The sequence below is a fragment of the Meleagris gallopavo genome, chromosome 17, assembly GCF_000146605.3.
Source record: "Meleagris gallopavo isolate NT-WF06-2002-E0010 breed Aviagen turkey brand Nicholas breeding stock chromosome 17, Turkey_5.1, whole genome shotgun sequence".
Lineage (NCBI taxonomy): Eukaryota > Metazoa > Chordata > Aves > Galliformes > Phasianidae > Meleagris > Meleagris gallopavo.
In genome coordinates, this window is record NC_015027.2 from 753,199 (window position 1) to 780,062 (window position 26,864).

At 40.5% G+C, this 26,864-nt stretch overlaps 1 protein-coding gene across 3 annotated transcripts; it reads left to right on the top strand.

Annotated features, from left to right (window-relative positions):
- On the top strand, positions 1–26,864 carry LOC100544620 (septin-2). 3 transcript variants are annotated; one of them, XR_795434.1, is made up of 13 exons: positions 1–58; positions 154–253; positions 1,417–1,503; positions 2,137–2,260; positions 5,573–5,707; positions 6,138–6,255; positions 10,397–10,498; positions 11,364–11,509; positions 12,495–12,578; positions 13,520–13,577; positions 18,399–18,492; positions 19,671–19,717; positions 26,070–26,864. XR_795434.1 is itself a non-coding variant. In XM_010719969.1 (12 exons), exons 1-11 carry the CDS (start codon positions 32–34, stop codon positions 18,465–18,467), a joined length of 1,050 nt encoding a protein of 349 aa, XP_010718271.1. In that variant the 5' UTR covers positions 1–31; the 3' UTR covers positions 18,468–18,492; positions 26,070–26,864. The 3 variants fall into 3 exon arrangements, 2 of the variants coding, with proteins under 2 accessions (XP_010718271.1, XP_010718272.1); XM_010719969.1 differs by lacking the exon at positions 19,671–19,717; XM_010719970.1 differs by lacking the exon at positions 19,671–19,717 and having other exon boundaries at positions 26,073–26,864.

Below are 26,864 nucleotides of genomic sequence, written 5' to 3' on the forward strand. Positions count from 1 at the left end.
TTTCAGTGTCTGACACTTGGAGAAGCTAAACATGTCTCAGTCAGGTGAAAAAGTAAAGGTAAAGAGATGGCTGCACAGCCAGAGTTCTGTGTTTTGAATCTGTTCAGCTTCTGAAAGCAGCTGTGGTTTTACTCAACCCTTCTTTCTTGTTAGTTTTCCGACTCAGCAGGCTATGTGGGATTTGCTAATCTGCCCAACCAGGTCCACCGGAAATCTGTGAAGAAGGGCTTTGAATTCACACTGATGGTGGTTGGTGAGTCACTTGTTTGGATTTTTTTCCCTGATTTTAACCGTAAAATATAAATAATTCTTTCACACAGACATCTGTGTCTTCCTAGGTAACAATTTATGGTAGGTAACATCCAGAAGAGAAAAGCACTGAACCGTTCTCTGTAGCTAAATCTCCATTTTGTCCTGTCTCACAGGAGGGCATATCTGTAGTGATTAGAGATGATAACTGTGCCAGCAGGACGTCCTTGTTGACCTGACTCATCATCAGATGTTAGGAACAGTTGCCTAATCTTTCTTATTGTCAGGTTTCCGCAGCTGAGCATGTGAATGCACACTGTAGATCTTTCTGTTGCAGTGGTGATATTGTTCTGCTTTCTGTTGTTCTGTGCTGACCCAATCTGACATCGTAAATAAACTTTTAATTTGCTTGTTCTGCGAGTGAGCAGCTGTAGGATGGGAAGACTTCTAGGCAGAAAGCAATTTTAAGTGATGTGCTGAGCTATACTGACATGGAATGAGTTTAGTGTTGTACAGGTGCAAGGAGAGAAGCTGCCTCCTCTGATGCCTTGGGTTAGGGAAAAAAAAAAAAAGATAACTTTGAAGTTCAGATTTAGCAATTGCATTTTACAGGTTTAACTTTACTACTTCAGTGTAGGACAACATTTGTATGCCTTGAAATTCTAGAATGATGGAACTTCTCACGGAATTTTGAATGATTTTCTTACGTTCTCTTCATTAGCATGTAGCCTAACTACAGGGATGCAGAGCTTGACAGCTAACGTGGTATTGCTTTATTCGTGTGCTGTCCAAACAACGTCCCAGCAGGGACAAAGCTCAAATAAACTTTCAGCAGGAGAGCTACAGCTCCTGATTTCATAAGTTTCCATGAAATAAGGCTACCTACCTCTGGTTCTATGTAGTTAAAGTGCTGTATGACCTCTCAGCTTTTATTATGAAGTCTAGAACAGTAAGCTTAGCATTTTCATGCAGTGTTTATGAAAACAGTAAAGGCTTGTTTTTCCTGTGTTTTAAAAACTGCTTGGCTGAACCTTTGATGTTTTTATCTCAAAAGCTTGAGTGGATCCTGACAGATCCTCTGTTATGTGGGCTTGGGGAAAGAGGAGGCGCTTAAAAAAGCCTGGAGTAAAAAGTGTATATGCTGAATAATGTATATTTTGTTCGTAGGTGAGTCTGGCTTGGGAAAATCTACTCTAATTAACAGTCTGTTTCTGACTGATCTTTATCCAGAACGTTACATTCCTGGAGCTGCAGGTAAATGTGGTGTCTCTGTTCCTTCAGCACATACATCCCTAGAAATTTCACAGTTTTCATCCTGATGATAACTTCACCCTTGAGACCCTTTCTTCAAAGTCTTACTGTACTTTAATTCTCCCAGTGCTTGTCTTTAAGCCGTCATTTTTCTCATTTGCATTTCCTTTGAAAAAATTCAACTTCTGTTGTTTATTCATCATAGATAGTTAAAAAACTATCAACAAAGAGCAACCCCACAGAGCAAAAACAAACGACAAACATTTCAGATGTTAGAATACCTAAATGTGGTTTTACTCAATTCCCCCTTTTCTCTACTGTTTTATCGCCTGTGAAGTCTAAAATTCTGATTAGAGTTGTAAATGCCTTTTGACAAAGAAGCTGGCATGCTTCCTAGTATTGTTTTATTTTTTGCATATTATCACCAACAGATCTGATTTTTTGAGTTCACTGTGGTTTTTTGTTTGCTTTTATGGAAAAAGTGTTGAATTTGGGCTCTTTTTTTCTTTAAAATATTCTGTCACGTAGGTTATAGTAAAAGCTTTGTGTTTTCTTCATTGCTTTCTCTTTCAGGAGTTTCTGCAGCATTGATAGGACTATAAGAATAATAACAGTCAAAATGTTCCTTTGTTTTAGAGAAAATAGAGAGAACGGTTCAAATTGAGGCTTCCACAGTAGAGATAGAGGAGCGGGGGGTGAAGCTGCGTTTAACGGTGGTGGACACACCGGGATATGGAGATGCCATTAACAGCCAGGACTGGTATGTGCATAAATACTGCCCTGCTTAGTAGCTTTGGATCTTCCACTTTTCCAGTGTTACTGAATTAAAAGTAATCTAACTCCTAGAGTACCAGTAGGACGCCCTTTGGACAGCAGCGTGGCCGTGCTTATTTCGTGCGCTGCTGAGCAGGGCTTCCTTCCGCTGGAGCGAGGAGCTCTGCAGCCCTTGCATTGTGTTACATTGAGCTCTTCCTGCTGATTGTGTTCTGATGCCCTTTGTTTATTCTGTTAAGATGTTTCTTAGAGACGTACGTGTTCAGATTTTTTCCCTTTTCTTTTTAGAGGCTTGCTAAATAGAAATCATTCCGTGATGATTCAGACTCAGTAGAATGACTTAGTGCTCTGTGCCTTGTTTTCTGTGACAGTTCTTAAACGTGAACATACATTATGGGAGCAAGTAGTACTTAGTAATGCAAAATAAAAATATCAGTGAATTCTACATTTCTCTCTCTAAACATGCACTCTTATGTCATGCGTAACGACTTTGGCTGGGCTGTGGTGTGTGTCATTTTGGCACTCTGTTGTTCTCTGCAGGGTGTCACAGGAACACGGATGGGTAGACTTGTTTCAAACTGTAGTTGGGACTAGCTCTGTGTGACTACCTTCCTTCCTCGTTTCTTCAGAGGAAGCAGCAAGTTTGTGTTCCAGAACTTCAGTTTGTGTTTAGGAGCATTTGCTGCAGTTACGGTTAACCAGTAGATGGTGCTGATCACAATTTGTATTTCATACAAACTTTTTTCCCAAAGCTGCAGTTTATGCAGACCACATGTTTTTCAGGGTGATTGATTTTCCTGAGGTTGATTTTTGAAGGGGTAAATAAAAAATCAAACTGGCATGAAGCTTCTGGGAGGCAGCAATCACTAACAGTGCTTCAAAGTGGCTTTCTCCTAACTAGGTTTCCCAACAGAGTTTGACTTTCAAGGATGGGAGTTGTGATCAGTTTTCTTGTATTCCTTGTCACAGCAAAAATGCTGGTAGTAGTTAGGAGAGTATTGGCTGGATGGCCTGGATTGGAGGCGTTGCAGTTTTGGATTGGGAAATGCATTACTAGTGAATGTGCTGTAATAAATCTATGAAATGGGTTATTTTCTTTGATATTTGAACAGGCAATAAAAAAGGTGGATGCTGACTGTGGCTAACCATAACAGTAAATCTTTCATTAGGTTCTGTGTGGAGCTTTGTTTAAGTTTAGTGCTAGCTGGAGTTCTGTACTCTAGCATCAAACCAAACTAAACCTAGAAAAGCTCTTTTGGTACCACGTCAGGCATGTATTTGGAGAACAGCAAAGTTTCTAATGACGGGAGGATTGAAGTATAGAATGGGTCTTCCATGCATTCATACGCTGAGATCCTAACAGAGATGTCCTTGATGAATGGAGAGAAATTATTTAAGGCAGGAAGGGGGAAGCTTCAGACACAGATTTGGGATTAAATTGACCATCAAAATGTCACTAAAAAAAAAAAAAGCTTACAGCTGGACTTGTTAGATATTGGTGATGATGTGCCTTATTTCATCTTCGTTACAGCGTTCTGGGCTCTTTTTTGGTACTGCTTTCTGGCTGCTGCTAATTTGCTTATTTATTTTTATTTTGGATTATGTTAAGTCGTGTTTTGTGGGTTTTGGCAGCTTGGTAATATTGTTCATTTTCCCCCAGTGGGCTTCTTAAATGCAGTGGTTGTGTTATTGCTGTTACAATACAGGATGTGCTATCTCCCAAGTAATGATAGCACAGTGGTATAAGCCAGGTGTTTCCCGGAAGTCAGGAGGTACAGGACACTGACTCCACATTCATAGGGAAAATTATAGCTGTTATAACTAGAAATCTGCACGTAAACTGATTACATTGCCAGAGAAATGTGTGATAGTTGCTTTCCCATTGTTTGTGCTTAGTTTCTGTCCTAATATTTGTATGTCTTCAGCCTTGTTACCTTTCACCAGCTAAAAGGGTCTAAAGATCAACAGGAACATAAAACACATTGTGCTTTTTCAACACATTTAGATATGAAGATATTAAGTAGCACAAAGGTCAAAATCAGTAAATTCACATAGTGCTGTATTGTCTTCTGTGGTATGAATTAAAACAGTGCAAGTTTTGCAAAGAGAAATGTGTGTGTAACTCCATCGTAGAATGCATTCCTCCTAAATTCAAGAGCAAACACAGCAATGAAAAATCAAATTCTCCTCAGGCTCTCTTCCATCATTCTTGTTTATTTCATCTTTATCAGTGCAACTCACCCCAGCTTTGAACTTCTCTGCCTGCCACAGTATTTGCCAGCATGCTGTGTTTGTCTTCCTTGTTATTAATTCTTTTTCTGTGCTTTCTCATCTGTTTTCTTCTTAATTTCTCCATCCAAATTTTCAATTTCCCACAACTGAGATACTATTTTTCAAGGTAAGCTTTCTGCTCTTATTTTTTTGTCTCAAGTAGTTTAAGATATGTTCATGGCACAGACATTGGCTTAATCTTATCTGCATCAGTGTGTTCATTTCCCTTCTCCTGCGGTGCTTAATATAAAGTGTCCTTTCACATTAATGTTGTTTGCAGGTGTCTACATGCTCTGGAGTATCTTAAAACAATCCTCTTAGTAATGCATCGTGTTTGCTTTTCTTTAGCCACTGTTCTTTGTAACTGGTTAATCTCTATAACCATATTTTGTGTTTCTTTACCTCCGCAGGGCTTATTTTAATTTGCTTTGAACTAAGTAGGTATTATTTTTCTTTGCCAACAGAAAAGGATTCTGTAAAGTAACAAAAATAGCCAAAGTCATGTGATACTTTAGTGCATGACTTTCAAATGTGTTTGTATTTAATTCAAACGGACTAGAATACTAGGATTTCCATAGGTAACTATAGAAACCTAGCTCCAGGTCAGGGCTGCAAGAGGATATCCAGGATATATCATTAGTCAGCTGGTTTAAAAGCAAATCCTCAGCCCCTACTCCCAGGAAAAAAAAAGCAGGCAGGTCTCTGTTCCTGTCTCTGTTGCCTATGCTGTAGTTAGTGCTTTTTTCTGAACTTGCTCTTGAACTTACCCTGTCCAGGGGTCACAGTAACACCGAAAGTAGCTGTACACGTGAATGGGCACTTGGCTGCTCTGAAAATTCCTTTTTGTATTGTCTAAATACTTTTTATCAATAATAGCTGCAGTGCTGCAACACTGAATTTTTTAACAGTAAAGATCTTAGCAAAAACATGACTTTCTCCTATTGTTCTCACCTTTGCATTGTTCATTTTTTGTTACTTTAAAGCTAATTTGCAGTGATTCTCTTCCTTCCTCCCTGCCATACAACAGCTTCAAAACGATTATCCAGTACATTGACAACCAGTTTGAGAGATACCTTCATGATGAGAGCGGGCTGAACAGGCGCCACATTATAGACAATAGAGTCCATTGCTGCTTTTACTTCATCTCTCCCTTTGGGCATGGGTAAGAAAAAGCTCTTGTATTTTAGGGTGTTACATTGTGTTTGTGAGTGTTCACTCCTTGAACTAGGAAAAAAAAACTTACTGTCAGTTAGCCAACGCAATTAAGCGGTCTTTGGAGACTAACGTTCTCCTCTGCTTTTGTTCCCTTTTGGTGATTAATATTGTTTTGAAGCAGTCAGTATTACATTGTTTATCACCTGGAAACTTAAGAGCTTACAATACTGTATATATCTCATAGTGACAGTTTTAATTGCAATTCAATCTTTAGACAACGGAGCTGATAAGCAGTGCTCTGACTTAGTTTATTCTGAACATACTGTTGATGTAGATACTTGAAAAAGATCATTTTTAATACATTACTTAGTTTGTATAAAGCTAGAACAAACACAGCTCACTGGAGTTTGTTTCATTTTTTTCCCATTTGTTGGCAGGTTGAAACCATTAGATGTAGAATTCATGAAGGCTCTTCATGGAAAAGTCAACATTGTCCCTGTGATTGCCAAGGCTGACACGCTGACACTGAAGGAGAGAGAGAGGCTGAAGAGAAGAGTAGGTCTAATGTTTGCTATGGGGAAATGACATGTGTTGTGGGTAAACTGAAAGAGCACCTTAGGGAAATAACATAGCAGTAATATGACTGCTTATGCTGCCTTTATTGCTTCTTTTTTTCAGTGGTTGTACTGACTTGGTGAAAGATTTTCTTCTGATGCTAATAGTGTTCATGGAGCTGTTGCTTATAGAGCTGTATCTGATCTTTCAGCAGTGTGTTTCAGGCTCAGTTTTCACAGGTACTTATTTTGTGGTTCAGCGTTTGGTAGCAGAATGATGCTGAAAGAATTGAAGCAAACATTTAAGTGGAGCATTAGAGGAATATTTGACAGCATCACTCACTCAGAACACTGAATGTTCAAATGCCTAAAATAACTGAGCATGAAATGGCTTCTAACTGCACTTATCTTCCACTAAAATAGTTCTTAGGTGAAATGAAGAGGAACATACTCTTATTAGGTTTCAGTGCAAGCTATCGTTATCTTGTCTTTCTTTTATGCTACTTTTATTTGCTGCTCATTGGTCTCTCTTAGAGTCCAGCACAGTGTAGTGCACGTATTGTTTAACGTTTGCTTTTTTGTTTTGTTAACCCAAGAATTTAGTTGCAAAGTGGCAGTAATGCAGGCAAATGTGCTACCTGATGAGAATTTGGAGTTAGTACAGTTCTGTGACTGATGTTAGAATGACGAAGAATTACGAAGTGTGTTTCTTGTGGAGTATGGAGGTGAATCCCAGTTTACGTGCTGTGATGAACAGGTTAGCTTAAAGGCAACCTCTCTTGACCGTACTCTGTGCTCTCCATGCCTACCTCCTCCCATTTCAGCGCAAAGTTAGTTTTAACTGATTAGTCTTTAAAACAGTCTCTGCTTACACAGAGAAAAATTCATGCCTGGGCTAACCAGCACGAAATAGCAGCACTTACACTGCAGTCTGAGGGAGTGGTTAGGAAAAAGGTAAGAAACAGTCTTCATTATTTTTATTCTGCTGGCAAAGGTCGCTCAGCAAACAGAGTTTATGTGAAGTCAAATGTATAATGTGGTTCCAAAGCTTTGAAAGTCTAGCTGCTGTATATTGTTCTAACTCAAAGCATCTTGGCTAACAGAATCTCTAATCAGGAGAAAGAATCAAAATCCTTTGCTGATGCAGCTTGAAGTTCTTTTTTTCTTTTTCTAGATCTCAGCCGTTTGGCCGTCAATCTGAAGTAAACTGTTTTTGTTTTGCTGCTCAGTCCAAAGCAGCAGAACCAGTTTGTGGTGCTTGTGAAGGAAACACAGCTTAGAGTAATTCCTGTTTGGTCTTTCTGGAATTCAAAGTTATTTTCTGTCCCTCTTGAGTGGGAAGAAATGCAAGGCAGTTTCACAAGCTGTGCCATGCAGGGCTGCTAAGGAAACCTGCTCAAAAGAATGACTTCATGAGAGGGGAACTAATATTTTGACTTTTTTTTTGATTTCCCATGGGAAGGCTAATCTTTAAGAACACAGAATCCTCTGAGGCCAATAAAATGGAGATTTGAAAAAGCAAAATGCTGTTTCATTGTTAGGACCTTGAAATACAGTTTGTTTTTATTGCGATTCTTTTTCCTTTCAGGAAAGCACTAGGTTTAACAGCTGTAATATATTATTCTAGCACCCCTTGTTGTTGGCTTTCCCGTTATTGTTTCAGTTGTGTTTTATCTTTAAGATCTCAGTCACGTTAAATGTGTTTTTTTGCTTTATGCAGCTACTTAAAGGCATCGCACTGCACACTGCCCCACCTATCCCTGCTCTACATGTTTTCTTATCGTTTGGTGATAAATTAGTTATCTTCCATTTTGCGAAGCAAGATCAAATCTATTGATTTAATTGTAATGCAGTTAACACAACTTATTGGCAAGACTTATTCCTATTTTTTTCCTTTAAAAGATAGTACTCTTTGCTTAGGTGTGGGCTCCTGTTTTGTTCTGGGCGCGTGTGTGAGTGCGGGGGATGTTTATGTGCCTGCCAGAAAGCACTGTCATGGGAATAGCTGCAGTTCACTTCTCATCTGATGGTGTGAGGGATTGTTTCATTTCCAACAGCTGCTTAATAGTCAAGGTCCAGTTGGACAACTTCTATTTCTACTCTAGCGATTGGTTGCTACCACAACAGAAGATCAAGGAACCCAACACGAAGATTCATTAAGACCTCTCCCGTGCAGCTGGAATCTAGTTTTAATTGTGCTATCAAGTTAGCGTGCTTGTTTTAACACCTACAGACATATGATGGCACAAGTGCTTATATAGACATCTAGGCATGTTTTTGATGACCTCAAAAAAAGAAGGAAAAAAGAAGCTGCAGGTTGGCTGTGGCAGTTCTGCTTGCTGCTCCGGTGCCGGCTGTGGGTCACAGTTCAGCCCTTTGGGGAGCACCCAGATAAGGACTTGGTGCAGCGTATCTTTTTTTCTGCTAAGATGTCCTCGACCGCTTCAAAGAGAGTTGTTGTATAGCATCAGCATTCATTCCTAATGTTCTCTTCAAACTACTTTTCTTCTTTTGTGAAAGAAAATGTTGACAGTGCTTTTCCCACACGAATATCCTTAACAGTATGACAACAGGAGAGTTTCCTTCAGTTTTAAAGGACTGAGCGGTGCCACTTGCCACATGCCTAGAATTAGCTAGCTGCTTACCCCTGCAGTGAGTTCCTTAGGGAAGGAATGCGTGAGGGAATACTTTGTTGTTTTTTTCTTAATCCAAGACATTAGTGACAATAAAAAGAACTGTTTATGGATTTTTACCTCTTAATGGACTTTGAATCACCTTCTGTAGTTGAAGTGGGTAATCAGCTTTCGTCTGCTTGATTTAAAAAACAGTAGACTGCCTTAATGTTTTTTTTTTTTACAAATATTTTTGCATGGACTGCATTATTTTTGACGCTTAACTAATGCATCCTGTCTCCAAATACATTGGTTTTACTTCTTCATATTCTTCTTCCCAGCTGGCAGTGCTGTACCTGATGCACTTTGGGTGCAGCCAGAGACCCAGCATTCGACTTGCCATCCTCCAGAACTCGCGGAGCCTTGCTGTGGGGCTGCCCTGCCCCTGCAGGATCTGGCACTCACTGAACGTTGTGCACTGGATAACTGCCCAGGCCTCTAGTCTGTCAAGGTCTCTGCAAGGCCCCCCTGCTCTTGAGGCAATCGACAGCTCCTTCTAATTTAGTATCATTTGCAAACTTGTTTATTATGCTTTTGTGTTGTACATTCATTATAAAGCTGCTGAAGAGAACTGACCCTAAGATGGAGCCCTGGGGAATCCTTTGAGCCCGGCCACTTGTTTGTGCCCAGAAGGGTACTGAGAAAAAGGTAGCAAAAGCTGTGCTGAAATCCAAAAAGACTTTAGAATCTTTATCTCACTGAACAGAAATACACTGCTCAAATGAGGTCATATGCAGACAAACGTATATTAGAAATGCCACAAAATGTATTTTGTCAGTGAGTCTGTTTCTCTTTGGGTAGATGGGCAGGTGAGCTGTTGTTTGTGTTTTGTAATTTCTGACTTTGTATCACAGATTGGGGTTACAGTTTAATTCAGAGGTAATTCAGCCAATGCTTTGGCTTGTTACAGTGCCTGTTAATAAACTGCTTTTAAAGAAAACCTCTACTGTTGGCAAATCTCAGCAGTCTTTCTAGATCTGCTTTTTGTAGTAGCAGAATGAAATCCACATGTGTGGCATAGGCTTCCTTTGTTCCTTTTACAGTTGTGATTAATTTCCACTTTGGAATTGTTTCTTAAGTCTTTCAACACATACGTTACTGAAGGAGTGCTTCTGTAGCTGAGCTGTCCTTCCTAGGGTACGTGCACACTTGAGGCTTAAGTCTGTCTGTTGAGTGAAGAAAGAATGGAAAATGCTGATATTTTCTGCATAGGCAGAGTGAAATTAGTGGGATGTAAGGTACTCTTATAGTACCTGATCTAATTTGGTACTTCATAATGTAAAGAACAAGTAGTAGTAATTCCTGTTAATTGGTTGGTTTTTAAAGCAGCATCAGACTGCTTAGAGCAGAAGAACATGCTTTGAGGCTTACAGATGTGACAGACCAGTTATGTTTTTCATGTATGTTTAACATAATGTAACTCTTCAATGGGATAAGAATTTATTTTCCTTCGTCTTTTGAACTCCTCAGGTTCTAGATGAGATTTCTGAACATGGCATTAGGATTTACCAGCTTCCTGATGCAGATTCTGATGAAGATGAGGAATTTAAAGAACAAACTAGAGTCTTAAAGGCAAGTTTCACTCTTAATTTACTGTTTTGCTGCAGTGTTCAGGCCTACTGTATGCTTGAAGATAATAATTCCTTTATAATGTGCATTGAAAATTCAAATTTTGTTCTTGGAAAAAATGATTCTAAATTATAATCCTTTTTAATCCATTCTTTGCTTCATCAGAGCTCCAAATGTAGTATTGTGACTTTCTTTTTGAATGTAAGTAACTGTTCACCAAGAACTGTGGTTTGCTGTCTGTTGTCTTGACAGCCTGACAAGTCTTTTAATATGCAAACAAAAGGGAATATGCACATTACAGTTACTATACTAATTAACAACTTTCCTCTTGTTAGTGTAGATAACAAAGGTTTTAATTAAATCACTTCCTGTTAGTGCTCTGATACTCCCACAGATGCTTGGAGAACACATGTGAAATTCTGTCTGCAGCTACTTTAGTCTGTATCTGAAGCGTGTTTCTGTTGGCTGTTTTCCATGCATGATGTTATGTCAGATGACAAATTATGCCCAAATTGTGTTTCAACAACAGTCAAACGTTCCTAAAGCAAAGTGTCATTTCCTTTTGAGCTGCTCTAGGACAGACCAATCCTAACAAAACTATGGGTTTCAGCAAGAAGAGGTTGCACTGTTGAGCATAGAATTTGTTGGTTTTCTGGTGTAGAAGGGTTTTATTAAAGTACTTCTGTCAACGTTTCTTTTCCCCATCTCCCATCTGCTACTTATCATACCTTTATGCTTTCCTTAAAAGAAAAAAGCAAACAACTGAGTGCACCAAAAAAAAATCCCCCAACCTCCCCCCAGAAAGAAACCAACCCACTCACCCAACCAAAAGCCAACACAACAACTTGTTTTGCTCTGTCTCAATCAGGCTAGCATTCCCTTTGCTGTTATTGGATCCAATCAACTTATTGAGGTGAAAGGGAAGAAAATCCGAGGCCGTCTGTACCCTTGGGGGGTTGTTGAAGTCGAGAACCCGGAGCACAATGATTTCCTTAAACTGCGCACAATGCTGGTGTGAGTAATGCAAGCATCACTGCGTCCCCTGCTGATTAACGCTGCTAGAATGACTTGAGAATTACATGAACGGGAATTATTTAATGCAGTGGTAGCCCTGATGAAGTGTAGCTTGACTTTCTTTTTGCCTCCACTTTTATCCCTCAGCTTAATTTACTGCTGTGATCCTCTGGTCTGACTTCAGAAAATATTTTCTGTATTTTAAATTACCAGATACGTTACATTTATGTGAACTGTTTTTACGTCGCTGTGTATTAATTGAAGCTTTCTTACAGTGCAGTGGGTGAGGCAGAGAGGCCTTTAGATGCTAAAGTAATTGGTGAATCCATGAAGACAAGTATTCTAAAGGCAAAGCTCAGTTTTCTTATCAGTATAGGAAAGCCTGTGTTAAATAGGATACCCCCCCACCCCCAGTGTCTGTAGCTGATATGGACATTCTGCCAGTGGAGATGGCTCTAAGTAATTTCTTGTGCTATCTTGCTATTGTTGTAAGTTGAATTCTGTAGTGCGTTTTTGGTTTTAGTCCCTGCTGAGCAGGGATTGCCCTCTGCTGGCCATCATTTCCAGCAGCATTTCTTTCTCCAGACAATGGAAGGCTGCTAGGTGATGCCAGTTGTTACCTTAGCTCAGCTTTCAGTTCCAAATTGTAGTTAATGACCTTTAAGTGTCAAAAAATACTTTAGGAATTATCTTTTTGAATGAGTCTTCACAAGGTTCTAACGCTGCAGACTCATACAAACAACTGCTTTAAAGTAATGCATGAACAAGACAGCACACTGTATGTGTTTTAAGGATACTGGTGGGATAAATCAAAAGACTGGCAAGTATGAAAGTGTCCTGACGAGCTTTATGGCTGACTTGGTGTATAAAAATTATCCTTCTAGTGAATGCACCCATTATATAAAATAGCTTTTTTGTTTTCAGTTTTTATATTTCCTTTGACAAGAAGCATGAAGCACGCTCAGTATTGCTTTGTATGTTCTAGAACTCACATGCAGGACCTGCAGGAGGTGACCCAAGATTTGCACTATGAGAACTTCCGTTCAGAGAGGCTGAAGAGAACTGGCAAGTAAGTATTTGTGTGTCTTTGGGCTCTGCTTGTGAGTCTCTTCCTTTGTTCTGTGGCACCTGACACACTTCTCTTAAGTAATTCCTGGTCATTATTTCTTATCAAATGTCAATATATGGAGTAAGTGAAATTCATAAGATGTTTTTCTTGTAGTATTAAGCATGACTCTTGTGAAGTGCCATACAAACAGACAGCTGTTCTTGTCTGCGTATCCGTTCCCTCTTCTCTATGCTTTTAAGTGGAAGATACACAAAGAAGCAGGGTGTAGACATGATCAGATAAAACCAGATCAGATCTGGAAAAAACAAACTCAAATGGCCAATTTATATAGGTTATATAGATCACAGCCTATTAATCTGATGAGATTAAGACTGCCACGTGGGATTTTTTTCTGCTCCTTCATATACAGCTGCAGAGAGAAGTTTAGCCCAAGCAGTCTTTCTTTGTAATTTCTTTTTCTTTTTTCCTGTAATGTTTCTGTTCTTGGCAAATTTAAGTCCACAACTACTCTCACTGCATCTATCTTGATAGCAAAGTATTCTTCTCCCCATCTTGTTCTCTGAGTATTCATCCAAGTGTTCAGATCTTAAACAAGAGAAGAAATAGCTTAAGCAGCAATTCCACAATTGCTATCATGGGTGATTTTGTACCAAGGGTAGGTGGTAGAGGGAATCTTGCAGCAAAAAAAATCCCCTTAGCAATGAAGAAATTATACTTTAAGAAACAGAGGAAGAAAATTAGAGAGTGAGAATAACAGGAGCCTAGGAATAAGTGGAAGATGGCATTTTAATAAAGCAATACAAATGTGTTTAGAAAATGTCCCCATTTCCACTATGAGAAAGCATGCAGGCTTCTGCGTTGTTACAGTAGCTGAAATGTGAATCTCAGAGCTCTTCTTGGAGACTTTTTCTGTATCTTCAGTGCGTTTTGTTGTTCAACAGGCCTGTTGAAGAAGAAGTTGTAGACAAGGATAGAATCCTTCAGCAGAAGGAGGCTGAGGTAAGAGAGCTTCTACAACCATTGTTCTTTAAGCGTATCTGCCATGCTCCACTTCCAGTGTTCTGCCTCAACTACTGCATGCAGAGTGTAAGAGTAGACAGAAGACATAATCTGTTGTTTGCAGGGTGACGTACAAGTTGCCCTGCAAGGTGTATTTATCTGTATGCTGTGGGTATTAGGTTGCACATGGGGTCTTTTGGTTCTGTAGGCAGAACATCTCTCATCTCCATAAACAGAATTTATTATTCTGTTAAGTACCGACGCCTCTCTGTGTCTGTTATCTACGTGTGCTGTTTTAAACATATGTTGGAGTAGACTGGGAGACCGATGTCATTTCAGATGGGCGTGCTTTAGCACAAACACGTTAGCAGTAAATTTGTCCTTGTTTTGTGCCTAAAGAGTAGAAAAGGTTACAGAATCTTAAAAATCCTATGATATAATTTGTATGCATATCTCTTTATCTTGCTTCTGTCTTGCAGCAAAATCTATACATTTTCTTCAGTACCACTCAACTTTTCGATCTTTGTTTTCTTACTCTTCTTTCAAGTTATTGCTAAACCTTTCATTCTGATATTTTTATGTTAAAATTCTAAAGATTCAGAGATTGTCAGCCTATATTACAATGTAAGTGGTATGCTGCCAGTGCTTGTGACTTCTTGCATGGTGGAAGTGCTTTCTACCAGTTGGAAGGTAGTAGATTTTTCTGTTTATCCTAATTTTATCCAATTCAGCTTTGATTCAAGTTCATAAATATAGGAATGCGTGTCTTAAAAGGTCACTATATATATAGATATAGATGCTGATAATTATGCTAGCGATTTGGAGTAAGATATTAAAGTAATAATAGTAAAAATACAACCAATTATGTGTATTTCTGAGATGAAAGATTCAGGCTCCAGTACCTGCAAGTTTATGAAATACAGTTACTTCAGTCTGTGCATTTCTTTTTTCCTTTATAGTATCCATGTTTAAAAATAGCTGACCTTGGCATTTTGACATAATCAGCTGCTTCTGTATTTCCTTTTAGGAATTTTTTTTTTTTTGCTGTATACCACCATAGCTAGTAGCTAATAACATGAATTACCAGAGATGAAATGAGATAAATACACTTAGAAAGTCCTACAGTGATAAAGGTGCGGCTGTGTTGCTGAAGTGATGGCCATGCACTTAGGGCACTGGAACTTCTCCAAGCACTTTGTACACAGCTCGGCTGCCTCCCCTTTCCTGGTGTATGTGTGTAACAGCAGCAGGCTGTCAGTTGGCTGCCAGGAGCGCCGGGTGCTTTGGAAGTGTCAGAAGCATGGTTAGAGAAATACTTTTTATTTCTGCCCAGCGCTTCCACAATTCGTGTCATGCAGTTTGAGTTTAATCCTTTAATCCTATTTATCCTTATGTTATTTAAATGATGTAAATTGTATGTGCCTAATAGTTAAGGATAAATTTAGGTGTTCTTGTCTTCAGGTTTATACCGGAAAACATTCTGCTGGAAGTGTTTTTGTTGGAGGCTGTTGGTGCAGTAAGCTGCTCACAACAGACTGATCTATTCTGACTCTGTGCAGACCTGTGTGTAATGTTTACATATGTGTGTGTAACGTAGCTTTTATGTATTACGGTTAAATAGGTGAAGTCTGGAATTTCTTGACAGATGGTCTCTGAAAGTTCCCTCTGGGACTCATCATCTCTGAATAACTGCTGCCGAAGTTGCAGAGGATTAGGTTAGAACTTGAAAAAACAAACAGATTTTTATGTTCTGCGTTCTATTGTCCCTAAGAGATCAAGAAGCTTTGCTGAATCTTCTGTAGATAAGCTGGTATGAAATCCCTTCATCTCCGTATCATCCCTATGGTTCAGACTGGGAAAAATCTGGGGAGGAAAGAAGCACAGAGGAAATGGGCTTGCATTCCTCAGCCTTTGCAGAGAAAACAAATATCCATTTCCCCTCCTGCTTTGCATTCCCATCAGTAACGGTGCCTGTTCTATTTACAGCTCTGTAAGGTTTATGTAACCTTGGAAGGAACGAACACTTGGGTTAGTGCCAGGAGCATCGTTATCAGAGCATCGCTTCAAAGTGATTTTTCAGTATGCCAAAGGATGTGGTCCCTGGTTCACAGTTCGGAATTGCTAATTTGTCATTTGGAATGTGTTGCTTTTGGTAGTGCTTTTTGTTCATCTTCAATTGATGACCCGTTTTTCTGAGCTGGGAAGTGAAAATAAGAGTAAAGATAACCGCATTCCTTACTGTAAATGTGCTGTAGTTCAGATTGTTTTGACATTGTGGTGTAGATGGGCTCAAACTTAGGAAAGCTTGTAGTGTTGTGCAATACTTTTTTTTTTTATTTTTTTAAATCTGAAAAAATCTCATAGTAAAATCCTTTCAAATTTTTAACATTTTCCTAGAAATATTCCCTCTTAAGTCTGTGTTTACATGAAAACAAATAAAGTTCCTCAGATTTAAATACATATTTATATTTAATATTACTTTTTATTGACTGCTGAGCACTTTGTTCATTCAGGAGAAGTACTTGTCTGTACTGTGGGCAAAGTGTTGGGATGAAGTCTTGTAGGTAATGCAGAACTGTTTGTCTGTGGTTTCTGTCTGGGTCTGGGAGCTGTTGGAAGCTGTGATCCCCTCTGAGCTCTGGAACCACTCTGATTTTGAAGCCTGTTGTTTCCTTTATGTCGCTAAGTGTTGTATGTATTAAATACCTGGTGGTTACCTGGTAGTTTAAGCTACCCTTTAGTCCTGAGGTAAGAAGGAAAGTAGATGGAGCTTATGCCATGGTTAAATTTACTCTTTCCATTATCTGGGAACTTGCAGGAAACTTTCTTTTGTTCACATTTCTAAATGTTGTTCCTAGCTTTCTGCTTGTCGTGTGGATCAACTCTTTGCTATCGCGTTTCTTTAGGGAATGCGTGCAGGTTCCCTGCAGAATGTATGAATTGTGCTCCTGCAGGTAAGGGCCTCCATTGCTGTGCAAGATCAAAGTGCTGTTGTGTCCTTGCCTTGTTCTGCTCCAGTGCAGGGGACAGACATTACTTTGAGTCTCGTGTGAAGCTTTAGATTCATCTTTGTTAAGATGAAAGACTGTTCTATGCTGTGCTTCCAGAAGGGTGAGACACAACTTACTTTGAACTTGTAACACGTGGACATGGTTCTTGTGTCCTCTCTTCACTTGCAGAGGAGCATTGGAAGAGACTGGCATGGTACCACGCTGAGTATAGTTTGGGTTGACTCCCTGGCTGGGCAGAAGGCAGGAATATTTATTTGTGAATTCTACACTTGAGCTGCCAGGATTTATACAGTGCAAATGACTTCCTTCTCGAGATATTTATGTGTTCTCCCTGAATTCAGTTTTGACTGCTGCTGCTGCTAGGCAGAGCCTGGCATTCCTCACAGGCTGTGTGCTGAGCATGCTGCTATGAGATGCGTGGCTGAGACCTCGAGCAGAGATGTTTAGAAGCAGTAGTTGTACAGCAAAAAGGAACCACTCTGGATTGTTTGCATATCAAATGCTCAACGAAAGCCAGAACAAAATGCAGTGAAAAACGACAGTTGCCTTCTGAAGATGATATGTGTTCATGTCGCTCTGCTTTCCTTGACTTTTTTTTGCCAACTTTCTTTTGTTAAAAAGAAACATCAGTGTCTTATTACATGCAAACAGCCATAGGATACAGCAGTGTGCCTGGTTTTCGGAAAGCCTTCCTGAATTCTGCCAAGATCTTCAGCAGCCTGCCACTGTTTGGCTAATGGCACAGACCAACTCGTCACAGAATTACATGTAAAAGGAAAACCTTACCATCTTAGTGTTAATTCTTTTGTCTCACCTTAAATTTGAGTCTCTGAGCATATTGATTCTTTCATGCTATGGGCATGTTCTTATCTATTAGGTTAAGAGGACGTAAGACTCAGAGATGTATTCAAGTCTTAACGTGTGATGTTGACTATTAGCAGAATGCTAATTTGAAAAAATCATCATAATACACGTGTAACAGCATCTTTCCCTGTGATTACTGAATGGTTTCTATTTTGGGAACACTTCAGGGCTCAATTTTAAGTGTTCTTGGGAAAGCTCAAATAGACAAGCTCCCAATAAAGCCAGTTTTCACTCTGGTGATAAATCTGCAGTAGGGTAGTTCAAAAGACCAGGTGTCCTACATCTGTACAGATGGATCTTTGAGCCAGTTTTCTTTTATTGTACCAAAGAATCAACACAGCTCTCATGTCTGAGTCTACCTACTTCTTTTGCTTTCCACCCTGCAGGACTGTGCCATCTCTCTGTCAGAGGCTTTCTGACTGTTTAGTGAAAAGATACAGATGGGTGTTTAACAGTTAGTGTAGCTTAGCATCCTGTGATCTCCTTTTGTCAGAGTGTATCTACATTGCAGTCATAGGAGCCTGAGTTGGCCTTTGCTGAACCCTGTTCTGCTGCAGCAAGAGATGTGTCCCAGTATATAAGGCAGCTAATTTTAGGCCAGCTCTGCTGCTCTGCAGCGTATGCACTTCTGTTTTACTCTCCCAAATCTGTATCTGAAGCTAGGCAAGGGAAAGTGACACAGGCACCTGTAGCTGCTCTTTGGCAGTTCGAGGTGGGGAGCAGCACATTTCTGTATGTCAGTGCAGTTACTTTGCAACGCTTTAAAGAATCTGGGTCTGGAAAAATGCAGCATTCAGTTCTGTGAATAAGTTACATATGTCTGGTTTATAAGGAGGCAAATCGGATCTGCTTTCTGCCATGGAAGAAAGTTGTGAGTTTTTTGGATTTTGGACTTTCTGTGTTGAAGCTGAGAGATGATCCTAAACATGTGAGTGTTTTCTTACAGCTGCGCCGCATGCAGGAGATGATCGCACAGATGCAAGCCCAGATGAGGATGAAGCCTGGAGATGACTAAGATACTTAATAGCTGGATGCATCAGGTATGACTTTTCTGGCTGTTTACTCCTCTTACATAAGGCTCTCAAAGTGACTGATGCCAGTTCTGCATTGGGACATGCCTTCATGGTACTTCTAGTAAAACAGAGTGCTGTTCTGGTACGTTAAAAAAATTATGCAAACACTACTTTTCCATCTGTCTTTAAGATTTGCGAGTGCTTATCCTCAACGCCTTATTTTTGGATCACTTGACTTTGGTTTTGCAAGCAAAAAGCTGTTCAGAATATTAGTTTGTCTCTGTATAAACAAAAGTAGAGTATTTGGGGGTATGTAGACTTCTGAATTTAGACAAGCTGGTTAAGTGTACTGAATGCTTCATGTTAGATATGATATATTACATGAGATCAGAATGAGTGAAGGAAAAAAGGTTCTTGTAGCAAATATTCACTCTGTCTTCAGAAATACTCATTTATTTTTCCAGTTCTTTGGCATGTTTTATTTTTTTTAATGCAAGATTAAAAACCAGAAGGATGTGAGGTGTCTTGTTGCTTAACACTGCAGTTTAATACTCCAGTTTTGATTGCTGGTCTTCTGGAATGTAAAGCTTGAATAAAATGGATTATGTTATCCCTCATGACCTTGTGGCAGCTGCCAACATTCCAAGCCTAAAATAAGGAGATTTTTGTTGCCTTTATTTGAACTTTCAGTCTTCCTGTTTATATATTTAAAAAAACAATCTCCTAAGAAATAAACGTACTCACTGGGCTCCTGTTTAAGCAGAAGTTGGTGGTTTTACTGTTATGTACACTGTAATCTTTGAGTAGAAGTAGTTAAGGGGAAGCAGCAGTTCAAGCTCAGGTTTCGTGCTGTTAAGATTCCAAGTCTTGCAGGTAAAGAAATCTTCACATTATGTCTTCCAATCTCCATAATGAGATATGTATTCCCTGAGCTGGAAATCTAAACACTGAGGTTAATTTGTGGCTAACCATGCAGCATATGTGATAGCAGGGCCTGGCAGAAAGCTCTCATTTCCTCAGGCAGGAGCTGGTAATTATTCAGCCTGTTAAATTCTTTAGCCTAAAGTAAAGGTCCCAAGATTTCATGCTGCCTTTATCACACGGCCAGACTCTGGCCTCTTGTGGAAATAGCTGTTTGACAGGGGAAACCTCGTATAGTATGAATTATTATTTCTTGTTGCAAACTAGCACAGTTCTTTCTGCAGCTTACAGATCATGCTTAATCACATGGTATCCCTTGAACTGATACTTGGTAAGTAAAAAAATCTCCCTAAATCTAATTGCTTTGTCCATAGTTGTCACTTGCAGAGTGCAGGATGTCTGTGCGGCCAGCATCTGGGCACTGATAGGGTGCAGCATTCATAGCACAGGTCGCCAGCAGTGCACCAGGTTCTGTGCATTTCACAGCTTCTGGCAGTACTGAGTATGGCATTTATGGAAACAAACTGCAGCACGCCATGTCCCAAGCTCAGTTCGCAGCCATGGATTTGTATGTAAACAAAGCTGGGAGCATGCTTACATGCGTTCAAATGAAATGTTATTTTTTAGATAATTTACTAATCTGGAATACATCTTGGACCACTACGTCTATGAAGCAGGAAAGCTGCCGGGGTTTAACTGCATGATCTGGTAGTGATTAAGTTTGAACTACGTATTGTTTCCTTTTAGTATTTCAGTGATTGAAGTACCCAATGTGAATAAACTTGAGAAACATTTGGATAAGATCTTCATATGCAGAGGTCCTGCTGCTTGGTTGGAATCTGCAAAGCCAGATTTCTGCAGCTGCTTGGGCACTCGTGTTGTTCAGCAGTTGTTTTCAGGACAGAACTTGGAAGTTATTTTACCCCTCAGCTATCGATTTATAGACTCGTAGGTCTCGTGTAACTTCCATGATGCACAGTCAGAACCACCTTGGTAGTCCTTCTAAACAGGAGTGCAGCTGTTGTGGTGTGAAGCCTCAGCTAGAACTTGGCCCAAGGGAGGTTTTTCTCATGTGTGCTGTCTGCAGTTCAGGAGGAGTGATGATTTCAGCTTCCAGCATTCCCATCAGATTTATTTGCAGTATTTCTAATATTTCCAGAGGAAGCAGGAAACTTGTAATTAACAACAATTAACGCTGTGTGCCAGCACACTGAAGATTGGTATCAATCTTCTTGTTCTTGTGCAGCTTATCCTGAGCATCTCTTAGGCTCTAGTTTTACAGGAACATTTAAGGATCAGCTTATGACAGTGCTGCAACTGAAAGCATTGTCTCTCCTGCAGTTGCTCTTCAGCACTTTTACTTTCTTTTATGCTGAGAAATGTACCTAACTTCATAGGCAAGATGTAAAGTTACCATTTGCACTGCTCTTATGTTGGATAAGTACATATTTATATTTTCTTTAAAAAATCCGTTAAATATTTTTAATGCACGTGCAGAAATTTAAAGCACACATAAAGGCGTTTTCAGACATTTTGGGAAAAGAGCAGTGTGGTGTAAATGCCCACTGGTGAGATGCAGAGAGTGCAGGGCAGGATGGTTGCTCGTGGTGATGTCTAACCACAGAAATGCCCACTCCTGGGCCTCAGATGCACCTGGGAACGAGGTGCGGATGCTGAATGCTTTGGGATTATCTGGAAAGAATCTGGCGTTGCATAATGGTTAAGATGTGCTGAAGTTAATTCCTCACCCAAAAGACAGAGTCTGTATGGTGTTTTTTGCTGTAAAGAAGGGATGGCTGGAAGTTCTGTTTTTTCTGGTCCTCTCTGAATTAGGGGCATCTTTAAAGTCTTATGGAAAGAGTGAAGGGAGAGTTTACTGCAAGCAGTTTCCTTTCCGTTAGCTTTTGAGGCTAACGAGAGGCAGGGGAGGGTGACATACGCAGATTTTTACAGAGATGATGTGCTTAAGTTCACAAGTAACGTGCAGACTGTGTGCATAGAGGTGTTTGCAGCAGGCAGTGAGGCACAGCGAGGCACCAGAGTAAGGTTAGAATAATTTTTGTTACACCAATCTTACAAGTCCGTGTGAAGCTTAGTAAAGACTTCAAAATGAGATTAAGTTTCATTTATTATTTCCTTTTTAATTCTCAGGATGCAAGATTGCTGTGAAGTGGTAGGGGCTTATTGCTTCTTATTGCTGACAGTTCAAATGAAGGCTCAGAGAAAGCAGGGGAGGAGTGGGGTCAAGTTACCAGAAACTAAAACTAATGTAGTATTATTTGTTGACTCCAGTATGAAATACTTATGGCCTGTTGGAATAAGCCTGTGGTAACTCTACCAGCATGTTTACTGGCTTCTGAAGCAATTACTTTTTCAAGTTTATTGGTAGGGCCGCCTTCTCTTTCCTTTTCTGCTTCTGAAAGTATAGCTCTTTGCAATCTGTTTGCCTCTTGTTCTTACAAATCTGAGCTGTCTGTCTTACACTGAGCTTCAGGGTCACACTGGGACACAGTAACAGCAGTCAGTCTGTGGAAAATAAACAGCCAACTGAGAACGTAGTTTTGGTTAGGGAAATGCATGTAGGGAAAAAAGGCATTTGAGGTATCTATAGCATATCAGTTCTTACAGTAAGCTCGTGATTTCTTTGAGTTAAAGCTTTCTGAGCTGACGCTGTTCTGATTTTTGATAAGGGCATAAAACAGGCTATTTCTTCTACAGTGAATTGACATCATTTAGCAGAAAAACACAAGGCATTGTCATAGCAACCAGTCTTCTAAAATGATGCTGCTGAATGCTGAATTGATCTGAAATGTCATTTGAGGAGGTACAGATCGTGTTGTAGTTTTTGGCAGCTGAAATTGAAAGCCTAGAGAATGTGATGCTTTGGCAAACTTGTAGTATTTGGAACAACTGCCTGGCAGTGCCAGTGGCTGTTTCTCTAGCTAGAAACTGGATTAGAAGAGTGCTGTCATTCTCCAGCTCTTTTCAGCTGTCTTCGTTTTGTTCAACAAACTGTGCATTGATGGGCTAGCACAAATTTTGGTTTCCCTCAGAGGGGAGACTTTGATATAACTATTTTTTCTTTGCTGCTGTACAGCTGAAGAGCTGAATCTGTGTGGCTCCATAGGACACTGAAGTTGTACAGAAAAATGTTGACCGGGTCCTTAGGAGCTGCCCGGTGACTGGCATCCTCCTGCTCACAGCTGGTGCCACCTGCCCTCAGCTGTGATGGGCAGAGATGGGACTCCGAGCAATCGTGTGACTTAATCCTCCACACAGAGAACAGCGAAGCTTTCATATGAATTGTCCATCTAAAAACAACTTCTAAAAATAGTGTCTCCCTGTTAGTCCATTTTGCTCTCAGTTGGTAAGAGCAGCCATCTCCCACTCACAGTCCGAGCACATGGGTGAGATATTGTGCTTGGATTGTGGCCCGCTGTCTGCGTGTCCCTGTTTGTGTCTTCCTGCAGGAAATCAGTTGTTCGATTCTTCCCAGTAGGAAAAATGTTGGGACTTAGAGTGGCAATCTTCAAGGCATTGCTCAGAAACAAAAATCTATCGCTGGTATGGTGCGTAAGTCTGAAGTGTTAGTCAGGTCTGCTGACCTGCTGCACCTACATACAGTCTGCTTGAAGAATCCTGTATGGATTCTTTTTTTTCACTCCACAATTTCTGCGTGCAAAATCCCCAGGAATTTGTCCGGACCTGTTACAGTAAGGAGTAGAAATAGCAGGGTGTCATTCCTAACAACAGGAGAGAGGCATCTTCAAAACTACATTCCCATGGAAGGACTTAGGATGGCACTCTGCGTTTTGCAGCCTTAAAGGCTTTCCAAAGAATTTGCTTTTGCAAAACATAAAATGAAGATGGCTGAAACACCCAATAGTGAGCTTTCTGATAATTACACATAATTACACCAAGCTGTATCTCAGTATCACTGTTTTGTAAGTAAATGCATTAATACAAATTTATTTGATTTTCATGGAATGATCCCTGATTAGAGAGACTGTCAGATTCGTGATGGATCCCTGCAGAAATCCTGTTTTGTGGGGAAATGTCAGTGTGAGTGGAAATGCATTTATTTGCTTTTCAGTAGCATGCAGATGCTGTGGGAAAGATGAAGTCTGCCCTGCAGTGGCAATGGGGACATGTTCAATTCCTGTGAATATGTACAGTGGCACCTTTCTGTTCCTGCCTCGTAGAGGCTTGATATCAGGAATGATACAATTGGAGTATTTCCACCTTTACACTGAGAAATGGAAACGCAGCAGCACCTGAGATGGCCATTAGATGGACTGGAGGCAGAAGGTGAAGGGAGGTGTTTACTGCCAGACTCCATAGGCATTAGGGGGGCATTCGACCTCTCAGGGCTGTGCCAAAGCCTGGTGTGTTATCGTGCTGGGCCCCTAAATGCTTCAGGCAGCTTTTTATGAATAAACATTTTTAGAGAAACATTTGTAATAGTTCTGGAGCTTGGAGCCTGGTATGTATCTGTGTATATATGATCCAATGGATATTAAGCCCATTAGCACATTTAATGAACTGGTAAGTGTTGGAAAGCAGTTCAAAAGCCAGTTTTGGAGCTGTGTGTAGTTGGCTGGTGACATTTATTATGGGAAAATATAAGGTGCTGCCACGGACCAGCAGGGGGGAATGGAACAAACCTGCAGCACAGAGTCAACAGAGAGTGACTGAAGTTCAGCTGTAACCCCAGATATTGGGGTTGTGAGCAACGACATGAGTCAAAGCTAGCTAACAACAGGGCATTGATGCTATCCAGTACTTACAGATTTGTTTTTCCAGGAGTCGTAACGAAGTTTGCAGATGTTTATCCTGGTAAGAAGCTCTGGGATTTAGCTATGAAGCAAAGCCTTGTGGGAAGACTCAGCTTCTCCAAGTTCTTGCTAACTGTTGTGAAGTGAAAGGGTTGTAGCTACATAAAACACAAAATGGGTGCTGTTTGAAGAAAGGCAATTTAGGTCAGTAAGAAAATGTAACTGCTACAAAATGCATTTCTCTCCTCGGGAATTCAGAACTGTAGAGGCAGATCTGTGCAATGCAGAGCACCTTGGTGTGTGTTCTTTGAAGCTGCTGAGGGAGGGGCAAGCTCATTCCTTCCTAAGCCTTTCCAATGCAGGATTCTTGGTGCTCTGAACGTGTGTGAGGTGTGTGTCTCTCGTTGGGGAACCCACTGAGCACAGCGCCGTGCTGGAACTGTGTTGTCTGTTAAATAATGGTGGGAATGGCTGCAGATAGGGGCATTTAATGAATGCACTCAGAAAGTATGGGGGAGTCTCACACATTAGTGTATAAAAACGGATATAAAAATCTGTGAAGAGCAGTAGTAACCTAATGTATCATAAAATACCGTCTCATCAGGAGATGGGGAAGAAAGCAGTGGAACAAATCCACGCTGGAAATGCCTGAAACGTACTGTGCTCAGTTGTGTTTTATGAACCTGAAAGGTGGACATGGTGTTGCCGATGTTGCTAACGTCAGTGCATGCTGGGACTTGTGATCACAGCCTAGTTGTTTATTGGAAACATTAGTCTGTCTGTGACAGACACTGGTTACCATTTCTTTTTGATGTGTTTTGTAACAGATCAGAGCTATGCAGGCGATGGCAGAAAATTAGTTTCTCTTCCATATTTGAAGTAACAGTGTAGCACAAGAAGTTAATTTTGCCTTTGAATATTAAAGGTGGTTAGCAGTGCGTGCTCTCCAGCTTTGATGCCCTAATGCTGGCTTGTTGGACTGGACTGTGTGAGGTGGAGGCCCTGCCCTCCTGACCGTGTTGGGGAGCTGCTGTTCCCTAACAGTGTTCAGCACGTGAAGAGTGAAGGACCCCAGGGTCAGCTTTCCCTCAGCCTCATCCCAGCTGTATTCTGCAGCTGCAGTCTGCATAGGTGTTGTACCGACACTGCATATTTCTTTTTTGCCATCCAGCTGGTGCTTAGGCTGAGCTACTTTTCCCACTTGGGAAGGAGTACCTTTGGAGACTGGAGTGCTGGAGGTGCCTCCCAAGTTCCAAATCTGTCACAGCTTTTGTAAGCAGGACCTGATTTTCAGGGAAAGTGGAATTGTGCTTTCTTCAATTGGCAAGTAACTAACGAGACAAAACTGGGAGTCATTTTTGAAGTGATAGGTCAGTGTTCCTTCTTTCAGCCACGTGAGTACTGCTTTATGGATGCTTGGAAAAATCCGTTTGCTTTCCTTTTTTACCTAAGCAGTGTCATAAGAACATAATGTCGTGTTTGTGCATAACGTCCAGCTGGCTGCTTATTTTAGCCCTGTTTAGATGAAGTGATCTTAAATGCAGTTTTCAGTGTCAGAAGAAATGCTGCACACCACAGGCTGGCAGAGGTTGCTTTCCATGTGCAGCACTGTTTAGCTGAGCCGCAGCGCAGTTCTTGCAGACGAAAGGGAGTGTAGGTGCTTAAGGAAGTATGCACTCAAAAATAGATTCTCTTGCATGTGCTCTTGTCAGACGTTTGAGACAGACGTCTGTGGCCAAACTGCATGCAGCTCATCTAACTCAGCTGGTGTAGCTGTAGTGCAGGTCCCTGTGAGGTGCTCTGTTCCCTGGATTATGCTGCTTTGCTAGGAGGGGATGCCAGAAGCAAGCCAGTAGTGCTGAGAATTTGTCTTTTCTAATGCTGTTTGTTTTCCACTTTTGTTCGCAGCAGCGTTCAGTTCTCTAAGTGGACGGGTGCTCTGTTTTCTTTGGCCGAGTGGTAACGTCCACATGCAAAAGCCGGATTCTGCAGATCAAGACCTGCATTAAAACAAACACAGAGTCTGAAGATTGTGTTGTAAAACTGCTTGTTTTATATATTCAAAGTTAATCAAGTTATCCTGTATCTTTTTTGATTTTTTTTTTGTTAACACTGTCTTCATACTTATAATTGTGTTTATATTCTCCTTCCTATGCCTTTTGGTACAGAAATGGATAAGCATGCTGTTTGGACTAGGCCTTGCGCTGGGGCAAGGAGTTAATTGTGTATCTAGATTGTTCTGAACCGTTTTGTGATTAGTGCTAAAAGCCTCTGTGGCCGGTTGGCAGTAAATGTGCTCGCACAGTATCGTAACTTTCTATTGCTATTTTAAGCCATTCTGTATCGTGTCAGTTTTTCATAACTTTCTGTGCTTCGGTTCTTTTTCAAGCTTCATCTCTGGTGATTTGTATTTGTGTGATGTGTGAGAAAATACACAAACCACTGACGATTCACCGGTGATGTAAAGAAGCTGACTTTTCTAAATCATTGTGCCTTAAAATACCATGAACACTATGCATGCCAGAAACTTCCGTGGATGCCTCTGAGAGTTGTCTTCAGGTCTCAGTATTGCTTGCAGGTGTTCCTATCGCAGCGTTCCCAGCTCCCAGCTGAGTGGAGGCATGTACTGAACCTTTTATATACCGCAACACTAATTTTCATGGAGGTTTTGTAATAAATTGTATCAGTGTGGAAAAAGATGAA

Bases quoted from the DNA above. Each gene is read 5' to 3' on its own strand.
- LOC100544620 (XM_010719969.1), top strand. From the start codon at position 32: ATGTCTCAGTCAGGTGAAAAAGTAAAG. The intron at 2,261-5,572 runs GTATGTGCATAA...GCCATACAACAG, and splicing joins GCCATTAACAGCCAGGACTG to CTTCAAAACGATTATCCAGT. The intron at 6,256-10,396 runs GTAGGTCTAATG...TGAACTCCTCAG, and splicing joins GAGAGAGGCTGAAGAGAAGA to GTTCTAGATGAGATTTCTGA.